This window comes from Tripterygium wilfordii, chromosome 21, assembly GCF_013401445.1.
Source record: "Tripterygium wilfordii isolate XIE 37 chromosome 21, ASM1340144v1, whole genome shotgun sequence".
NCBI lineage: Eukaryota > Viridiplantae > Streptophyta > Magnoliopsida > Celastrales > Celastraceae > Tripterygium > Tripterygium wilfordii.
Window position 1 is genome coordinate 958,933 of NC_052252.1, and position 10,540 is coordinate 969,472.

A 10,540-nucleotide genomic window follows, 5' to 3' on the forward strand; every position below is an offset into this window, starting at 1 on the left:
ATTTTCTCCATGGCACGTCATCTCTAGTTTGGAGAATAACTACATAGTTCAAACTTTCTCCATTAAAGCAATTGCAAGAGTCCCCTTGGTTTCTTATATCATCGTTTGTGTATTCATACTAAACATAGAGATAGGAAGAGATAATTGTTAGAAATTGAATTCTAAATACATAAACAAATATTGTCCGTGTTGATTCCAGAAAACACGTATGTTGTGTGAGAAGTGTTTGAACTTTGCTTACATGTCAATCTGATCTAGTACTACAAGTCTTGACACTCCCCTTTACTTATGAGCTCAGTTATGTCGGGTCCAATAAGTTGACACGGATAGAGATCATGTCTGAATGGATCGAGTCTTTACTCTGATATCATGTTACAAAATCCAAGCTCAAATATATCAATAAATATTGTTCGTTTTGGGTTACGAGTCTGTACGTGTTTGTTCTTTTGGGCCGTTTCTGTAGTAATTAGGTCTAGAAAACATGTTTGTTGTGTGTAAGAGATATTTAGACTTTACTTATTTATCACTTGTTTAAATTATGTCAATCCGATGTGAGATTATAAGTATTGAGAAACCACATTTGATAAAACAGTATTAGTGGGTTTGATAGTTGGAATCAATTTTTTTTGGTTAAACCGAAAGGATTTAGGGTATAACCGGTGCACTATGCCACACTGAAGAATTTGTGGTGTTCTGTCCTAGTACGCATTGCTAAAATTAGTACAAAATGGATGGAGAATAAAGACTTACTAATAATAGTATCTATGAAATAAGCCAGGACAAAATGGGTGGACGATAAAGACTTACTATTAATAGTACATATGAAATGAGCCAAGACTTGCGTGTACTTCTTTTGGGTCAATGACATTTTATGGGATGATGCATGGCATCAATTCTTCTCTCCTTTCTCTTGGTTGTCTTGGTATTTGGTTTCTTATACGCAAACTTTGTTTTACTTTCAGTAGATATTTTCTGGTGGGGACAATTAGATAAGTTATCTTCAATTAGTTTAAGCTGTATCACACCAGATATTTAAAGAAAAAGGAAGAAGAAAGGAAGCTGTATCACACAAGATAATCATTGAACCCATCTGCCCCCGTTTGGTTCAAATGAAAGGTTAATAAACAATTGTAAGATTAGGATTAGTGAGTGGTCAATCAAATCAAAAGGCAACTTGATGTGTTCAAAAGCCATTAGAACCACGTTTTGCTTCTCTTCTTTATGTTCATTTTGATTTCCAAGAGAAAATAGTGATTATATAAGTCTATTGAGTTGACCCCATCAAAGCTTATTTTCAACACAACTTTGTAGACTCCACTATTTGAAAGGGAAAGCAAGTCCCACCACCACACCAAAATTTGCCTAAAAAAGGAGAATTTAGGATGAGATCATGATGGCACAACCCAAGAAGACGAAAGGAAAATAATATTTTGATAATTTTTCAAGCAAATTCATAAACCCAGTAAATTCATGAGCTCATGGAGGCGAAAACTAAGACTGGAGTGAGATACACTACAATGCAGATTAAATTACTTCACAACACCTTCAAGAAGCGAAAATCTCAAGCAAATAGTCTCAAGAGTTTATACATCTAAGAAACTTAAGGGAGAGCACTGGAATCACCCATTTTTTGCGGAATACCACACCCGCCGAATATGTAGCAACTCCTGAAGTATCAGCTAAGGCTTGTAACTCGAACAATTCTACATAAAAAATGCTTCCATAAGTAAAGAACAAACATCACAAAAAAAAAAAAGCAAGTTGAGCATCGTGGAACAAACACCAAAACTGTTTTTCTGAGCAATGGCAGATTGTCCTTCTGCAAGGGAAATTATCAACATATATATTGAAATAAGAGGATATTAAATGTTTGCTAAGGTGATAAAGTTGCACGGACAACAGTACCAAAATGCGTAGCTTCTATCAAAAGGATGAAGCTGTTCTCCAAATCCATCCTATGCATCTGTCATGAAGAAAAGAAACACGGTAATATCTTAGATGACGAGACCATCAACTTATTAAGGACAACAAAAACTTCAATTACCATGAAAAGAAAGAAAAACAGAGTCAATCTAAGTTAAACCACAGCTTTTCAGTATCTAGACCAAAACCGCATATCTATAACTAATAGAATAGAATTGCATAGAAGAAGTTTCTGTTGAGAAAGAATTACTACAGTAACAACAGAGTTAGATACTCATTAAAAACTTAACGGCATATGCTGAAAATTTAAAGTTGAGGCATATTATGTTAATGATGTTCCTAAGAATTTTGTTATATTGGAATTTGGGGAAAACATGAAACTCTTATAAAAATTTAAGACCATAATTACTTTACCACCGATGCTAGTTTGTTAACATCCAATTGAAATGGAAGTTGTAATCAAACAACACTCGAAAAATCTAGCCATCAACTTCCAGAAGTTTTGACAATCTCGTGATAGTTTCCTAGCAATGAACAAATATAATCTTAATGGGTTACCTTCATTTCTCCACGAAGCAACTTGATTCATTATAGCATGTTGTTCCGTATCCAGAATGTGATATGCTACTGATTTTTGAGACACGAAAGCTACCGAATTTTGTGATTATTGTTGTTTTACTAAAAAAATGTTTTGACTTACTACCATTTACACTAACTTACTATTATTCGCATACTCACTCACGAAAAATATGGTGCACAATAATGTTTGACCCAAATGTTGGTCCAACATCTTTGTAGACACGCCCCACAGAAACCCATCTTATTCTGCAGCTCCCGTCCGTCTCACAAGTTTCTCATAGTCAAACTTAACCTAGAATGCTAAGCTGCTGTCAAACACCACAGAAGAATCCAGACATCAACAGCTTCCAGCACAATATTGTGATGATTTCTTAGTAGTGACCTTATCACTTTTTACATGGAAAAACTTCAAAGTTGCAGTTAAACACAATCAAGACATCATCTTCCAGCAGCTTTGACAATGTTGTGATAATTTCTCAGTAGTGACCACACCATTTGATTTTAACATGGTACTCCGTCCCTCTGTGCTAAGCGCCTAAGCCCTAGACCAACTATAGCAACTTCTACCCTTTCCTTTTCAGGATATTAGCATTAAAAAAAAGCTTATCCAGCGCTATAACTCAAATATCAACAATGCTAACACATCATCAGCATTTAGCAGGGCTGTTGATCTACAACATCACACAAACCTAACGACAATTTTCATCCAATAGAACATGTATGGGAAACAAACAAGTAATCACCCTAAACGTTTTTTTCTCAACATAGTCACCCAATACAGAAATGCACAGTGATCATTCCACAATGGTGCTAAACGAAGAAATTTGATACATGATTTCCTGTGACATTACATAAAATTCTATCCTAAATTCAACTCACAACCCTTAATCACCAGAATCTATAAAAATTAAATGCCTCAATCTCAGTTGAGAAAGAGCTGTAATAAAACTCAGTGCCTTATACAAGCTATGATTGATCACCAATCTTACCTCCACTTTGACATCTTTGTTATCCTATTAATTGCAAATCCTCAATCAGCATTATACTGAACCACTGAAAAGGAACCATATCTCCATTTATCCTCACAGATTACATTATCAAGAGAAGTTACAAGTACTAATAATTGAAAAACTTATGATCTCCTAGCAGTCACCAATTAAACGGAAACTTTTTTAGCTCAGTTTGAATCGCAACTAACATCCATATTTCAATAGTCAACATACAATTTGCGTAGACTATCACAGAGCAAGGCAAGGCAGCAAAAACATAACATACTTACAAGTACATAGAATTTGCATACACTAACCTTTGCGGTTCAATGCCAAATTCTCCACCGCCGCTGGAGGAACTGGCCTGATCACGGCCTCCTCTTCTTCATCTTCTTTCACAGACACAACCGCCTCTTCAGCTGTCGGGCCACCATCTTTATCCTCGGGATACCTCACCACAACAACGGGGCACACACAATGATGCACGCAGTAATCACTGACGCTTCCCAACTTCCCATCACTACGTCTCATGGCAGCTCCAAACCCTCGGCTCCCCATGATCACAGCGCTCAATCCAAGCCTCTCCACCTCCAAGCACAGCCTCTCCTTCATATCATGATCCTTAACAATGTGGATCTTGTAAGGTATCTGCGCCTCCTTCAACGGCTTCGCGAGATCCGCAACCTTGGAAGCAGTGAAAGCGTCGAAATCCTCCTCAATGTCTTTCTGAGACGGAGAATTTTGTTGACGATTTCCGTCTTTGTCCGTATGTAATCCGCCGGAGGAAGAGTCTCCATCATTTATAGAAGGACTGGAGTGGGAGAGTGGGCCCCAGTCAGCACCGAAGAGAACGTTCGTAGCCGAGACATGGAGGAGGATGACGGCGTCTCCTGGACGGATATAGTGGTCGACGGCCCAGCGGACAGCGTAGGCGGATTCTTCAGAGAGGTCAACGGCCACGCCAATCTTCCGACGGGCCCCGGCAGTAGGGGTAGGGGTGGCGCAGGAGTGGGAGTGGTGGTGGTGGTGGCGGGGAGAGGAGGGGTGGTGGATCTTGATGTTGGGAAGCTGGGGTTGATCGGAGTCCAGTGTGTTTTGTTGTTGGGGATTCATTGGAGCGAAGAGTGAAGTTTCTGGAAATGCTGAGAGAAGGAGTTAAAGCAAGGAGAAGATTATAGGACCGTGGATCCAGCATAGATTCTGTTCACATTGATTGAAAGAGACGATTTGGAGTGGGCTTCGTATGGCTGGGCTTCGATTATTTGGATTTGAATAAAAGCCCATGTGATTATCATTGTAGGCTATGAGGCCTTAAAAAGCCAGCCCAAATTTACTATTCTTGGATTTTGACCGAAGAAAGTTAGGCCCAATTAGAGTTCTTTACTGAAAACTCGATAGAAAAGCTCAAGAAAATTATGCATGAACGAATACAAATTATGTGGATTCTCGATGCTGATTAAGAACTGTTAAAATAATTAACTTTTCATTTGAGATTAGCTACTACAATAGAATAATATTTTGCATAATTTTTGTTACTTTTTTTCCTCACTGTTTACATCTTGAAATTTAACTTTATATATACATGCATTTACATACACGCATGATTTTTTTATAACCGAGAACAACACCACACAATTTTTCCTGCTCTTTGAACATCTGATATAGGCCTATTTTGGGCCATTAGGTCCGCGTACACATAAATTTCTCATTTGAAGATAGAGTGGAGGTTTTTTTTTTCCTGATAATGTACGTAGAACCCACCCAATTGTCCATCGGACAATTGACTGATAAACCTCGGCCATATGGAAGACTCCGCAACCCTCATGGACCAGTTGAGGCTCAATGTGGAAAGACAACGTACGGTGGAATTTGTACACGTTGATTGAGCAAGAAACCATTGCAAATTGTGGTAACGAAAAATAATACCAATGAGACTTTTATTCACGATTTCTTACTTGTGTTAAGAGTTACCGCGGTTAAGTTTGCCATCTCAACCAATGACCCGTTGTTAGAAGATGCTAAACCCTCAACACATACACATTCACACACCTATATATATGTATAACCTTTTTTTTTTGTTCTCATATGTCATGACATGAAAGCATTTGAAAAACATATACAAGCCTTCAGATAATTACGCATTTTACTCATCAATTCTAAAAAGTAATATGTATTAACACAAAAGTCTCCTTGATTATGTGTACGTAAAATATGACTTGTACAGATTAATAGCATGCAAAAGAAAAAAGTAATAATATTATCAGAAAGAGAGGCTTTGTTTGCCAGAAATAAAATGAACAATAAAGTGAAATGGAGAAAGGAAAACCTGGTTATGATGATTATAGTGTAAGGGCTTGATGATCTGTGAGAATGCCAGTAAACAAAAACAGCTTCCACACACAGCCTTAATTACTTGTGCACTTCTCTGATACACTACCAGTCTCTCCCTCCTGTCTGGACTCTGGAGCACTGTGTAGTACTTCTATTAGCAGCTGCCGCTGATCACTGACTGCACCATATATACACACACACATATATATGCAACAGTACCAACAGTGTCGTTAAAGTAGAAGCTAACTTTGTGTACTTTATATGATCAATATATATATATCAATATGTGTATATATATAGATGTGGTTTATATTTGTCTTTTTTCCCGTATTTAAAAGCAATCCCAAGAAAGGTATAGGTCGGCATCTATAAGAAGAAATGCATAGATGCTCTCCCTATTGTTTCAGTGCATCGGAGAGGTAAGCAAACCCTATAACTGAAAACAAAACCCTCCTCTCTATTTAATTATCTGATCCTAGAAAACAAACAATATTCAAGAAAGAGAGAGAGAGAGTTGTTAGGTTTTTTAGAGCTTCACTGCCTTCACAGGTACATACATATATAGATATACAGCCTGTATAGAAGTTATTTCTTGACACCATTTCCCTCTCCCCCCCCCCCCCCCCCCCCGCTCTCTCTCTCTCTCTCTCTATGCACAGGGAAAAAAACTCAACTATATATATAGTTCAGTATAAATAGCTAATCAAGTATAAACAATGAAAAGCAAAATGACTAACATGCATAGTTATGAATGAATCAAAGCATGAAAGCTTAATCATATATATATATATAATAAATATACACAAATCATATATGTATAGTAAATAGTTACATGAATTTAAGTATCAAAGCGTGAAAGCTTAATAATATTCATATATGTATAGTATTTACATAGTAAATATTTAAATAAATTTGAGTGTAAAATTATAGCTTATATATCTTCATAGATTCTCACAAAATTTATATGAACACACATAACTACATATATATATCCTCCTCAAAATTATGATTTGTGGCCAAAATGATGTGTTGGCCACAATCCACCTTAACATGGGAAGCCAACAAAATTCCATCATCAACATGCATGATCAACTTAATATTCTACTAGATTTGAAAATAACATTGTTGTACAGGGTTTTAATTAGTTCAATTAATATTAAATACCATAGATCATATTATAAGAAATTAAGACTGAATTGCATTATTAAAAGATTGTAAAAATTAATGGACATTATTGATGAAACCTCCTGACCCAATCCGAGAGAGAGAGAGAGAGAGATTACCAGAGATCTAAGAAAATATAAATTGCATTAATAGTGTGGTTTTTGGAAGATGAGTTTCACATTTAAGAACAAAAGATAAACCAAAAGTTGTTTGTCTTCAATTACTTGAGCAACAAGTTTTTCCTGATACTAAAATGAAAGCTTTAGAGACAAATCAACAGGATTATAAGAAGATTCACAACCATCAACAACTGAACTTGCAGCAGAAGGACCAGCTTCCATGGCAAATCTGGGCAGTTCCTTAGATGGTCTCTCACTCTTGTTTCCAAGTAAAAAGTCATACTCCATCACAACACTGTCTCCCATCATTCCCTTTGCCCTCCTATGCACAGCCACCACTCCCACACCCTACATTACACACATACATTATTCAAAATTAGTGAATGATTAGTTGGTTTTCGTTTGATCACAATTGGGTGGCGTTGCGACTACGGGTTCGATAGCAAGGGAACCGGAGAAAATATACAGAGAAAAAGACAGTTCTTTTCTATCAGATAACACAATGTTAATTTATTATTCACCTCGTTAAGCTTGTGCGTAGCATCAAAGCCACTGATTCCTCCATTGATGGTGTTATCCAGACTGAATCCAAGAAATTCACTATCACTCATTGAGAAATTAGTCTCTGGATTAAACTTGTCTCCAATGTTCTCCTGATTGGTACGCTTCTTCTGTAAAAAAAAAAATCAAAAACTTTAACACATGGGTTTTCTTTCTTCCCAAAAAAGATTAGGTCTAATCTGCAATTCGGTTTTATTTCTTGACAGGGACCCTTTCAAGGGGGCAGCAAGCAGATTTCTCTAGAACTGATCTACGGTGTTTACTTATAAATCACCGACGTAGGAGTATAATCTTTCCACCAATTAAATTTAAGTTCTCATTTTACTTCACTATCTCAGTAACCAAATAGGAAGAAAGGTCACACAAAGGGGTATTAAGATTTACCTTATAGCAGCTAGCATTGTTACAGCAACAATCAAGCAGGAGAGACTGAGAGTGAGGCAAGTTTGGCATTGAAGAGAGCTCTTTCGAGGACTCCAACACATTCATCCTCTCCGGAGCTCCACTTCCATACGAATACACCAAACCATGACCCAACCCAAAACCACCACCATCACCTCTAATCATCGGCACTCCCAAAGAATAATTCCACTGCACCGGATACCCACCGAGTGGAACCATCTCCCCCACCACCGCCGGAGAAATGGGTAGATATTGAGTTTGATTGTCGGATTTGATCTCTGCCATATTCTTCCACCTCTCTTGGCGACGCAATCGCTCCAGTTGAGCCACACCCATTCCTCTCTGTGGTGTCTTCTTTGGGTTCTTGTTGTTGGGATTCCTTGCCCGACCAGGCTTGGCTGCTTTTGTGGGTCCTTGTGGTGGTGGTGAAGATTGGCCGTTCAGAAATGGTGGAGTCTCCATTGCAGTCTGTGAGAGACAGATAGAAATTGGGAATTAAAATCCTAGAGAGAAATTAAAACAGAGTAGCAAAAGAGAACGACCTCTCTGCGACTCTGTGTATACAAATATATAATTTACTTCGTCTCTTTGTTTTATGAGTAAGGCAAATCAATAAGCATCTAGTTGTCAAAAGGAAAAGAAAATGATATTAGGACAGTGAAATGAAACAGCTTGATCCACTTGTGATCATGATTATGGTGAAGATCTCCTCGCTTCTCTCTCTCACTGTCTCGCATATGTACGGTCATGAAGCTCTATGGTCTTTCTTCTAGGTGGGGTCCAGTGGGGGAATGTGGTCCCATGATATGGAAATGGGCGGCCGGGGACTAAGAGATGTGGCACGTGCGAAGTGTGAGGGAGGACACGTGGAGAATTGAGTTGGGGGCTTTAGGGTTTAGAGATAGCTGGTATAGGCTTTTTTTTTAAAAACAAATTGCTGGGTATAGGCAGACATGGTGGATTCTTGGGTTCTGTGAGGCAGATTGTGCCCTGCATGGAATGATTTGGGACTTGGATTTGGGACATTGTGTTGTGCCCGGGGTCTGTTGTACTGACTCTACAGCAGCGCCAGCCACTGGTTGTTTTTGTATGTAGATTACAGTGGAGGGTATGCGGCTATAGAGCTAGGGGTGGATAAAAAACAGTTTCAGGCCAGTTTCAAGTACAACAATATCACGTATTTATGAAATATTTATATGTACGGACTCTAATCTAAATTGGATTTCGAACATACCTAATCGATCAAACTCATATTGATTTAAATCCGGACACGTAAATCGGACAACAAACTAGTTTGGGTTAAGGTCCGAACAAGTAAAATAGTGTGTTTGGACCCGGACCCGGTTTTAAATCGGACAAAAACAATGTTTGAACCCAGATTTCGGACATATAACTTATGTCCAAACTTAGTTTAATCCGTGTCGGACAAATTCAGTCATCCGGACAGGATAAAATTTTGCCACTCTTATATAGAACTAACATTCTTATAGGTATCACTTTGCACGTGTGAAATCTCACCTTGTTGCAATCGAAAACGAACTGGCAGGAGACTGTAAGTAACATACCATTAACCAATAAAGTTACAAGCCGGGTGCCAGCCTAACTGGTTCCCATTCTTGTATTTCTACCCACTGGTCAAGGGTTCAATCCTTTTTGGGGTAGCATTTGTGTGAATTATGTGTGTGTGTGGGTTGCATGTGTGTATGAGTTGGAGGGATACATGTGTTGTGTATGAGGTCGGTCGCGGAGCACCTTAATTTAGACCTAAATCCATTCACAATGTGTTTAATTTGCACAATCATAATAAGAACCCTATTATTAATATAAGTACTTTCACTAGTCTTATTGTCATTAAATGCATGGCGGGTCTATAGACTCAAGAGGGGGGGGAGGGGGGTATGTAAATGAGAGAGTTGGTTGGTGGTGGGGGTAAGGGATTTGCTTGTTTGCTGTAAGGACACGAGAGTTGTAAGGGTAACTGTTAGTTGTGGCTTTATACAACTTGTGAAAGATCTAACCATTTTCAGGACAAACTAGCCAAAGATGCTCTCTCTGCCTCTCACACTTGTAATACCAAAAAGAAAGTCTCAAGTAAGGACCACGTAAAGACACATTTATTTGATCTCAATCTCAACTCAGATTTGTCCACTCTGTTCTCTTCCTGTCTTATTACCATTTTTGTGCTCTTACAATTTGAAGAGGTTAGGACAGAGATTGAGCGGAGAAGAGAGTGTGTATTTTGTCCTGTTATAACAGCAAGTGTTCCATTGTTAAGTGTAACTTCAAACAACCAAATGCCATTTTTTGATGGTTAGAAGAACCCAACAGCATCAACACCTTGCTGAACAGATAACTTCAACTTCATCATGGGTGTTTCAATGAAAACAAATTTGAGAATATTTTAGGGTTAATGTTCTTAATTAGTTTTGAAAATAATTTCCTTAAAACTCTAAATAAAGGCAGAAGATTCAC

The 10,540-nt window shown here is 38.0% G+C and overlaps 2 protein-coding genes across 2 annotated transcripts; both read right to left on the reverse strand.

Annotated features, from left to right (window-relative positions):
- Positions 1-1,408: 1,408 nt before the first annotated feature.
- On the reverse strand, positions 1,409-4,656 carry LOC119989422 (universal stress protein PHOS32-like). Its single transcript, XM_038834930.1, has 3 exons — positions 3,809-4,656; positions 1,906-1,963; positions 1,409-1,703 (listed from the first exon to the last, which is right to left on the reverse strand). The coding sequence occupies exons 1-2, from the start codon at positions 4,602-4,604 to the stop codon at positions 1,956-1,958; spliced, it is 804 nt and encodes a 267-aa protein (XP_038690858.1). The 5' UTR covers positions 4,605-4,656; the 3' UTR covers positions 1,409-1,703; positions 1,906-1,955.
- Positions 4,657-7,113: 2,457 nt separating this feature from the next.
- Positions 7,114-8,666, reverse strand: LOC119987670. The gene is made up of 3 exons (XM_038832590.1): positions 8,051-8,666; positions 7,627-7,776; positions 7,114-7,453 (listed from the first exon to the last, which is right to left on the reverse strand). The coding sequence occupies exons 1-3, from the start codon at positions 8,528-8,530 to the stop codon at positions 7,235-7,237; spliced, it is 849 nt and encodes a 282-aa protein (XP_038688518.1). The 5' UTR covers positions 8,531-8,666; the 3' UTR covers positions 7,114-7,234.
- Between the last annotated feature and the right edge of the window lie 1,874 nt (positions 8,667-10,540).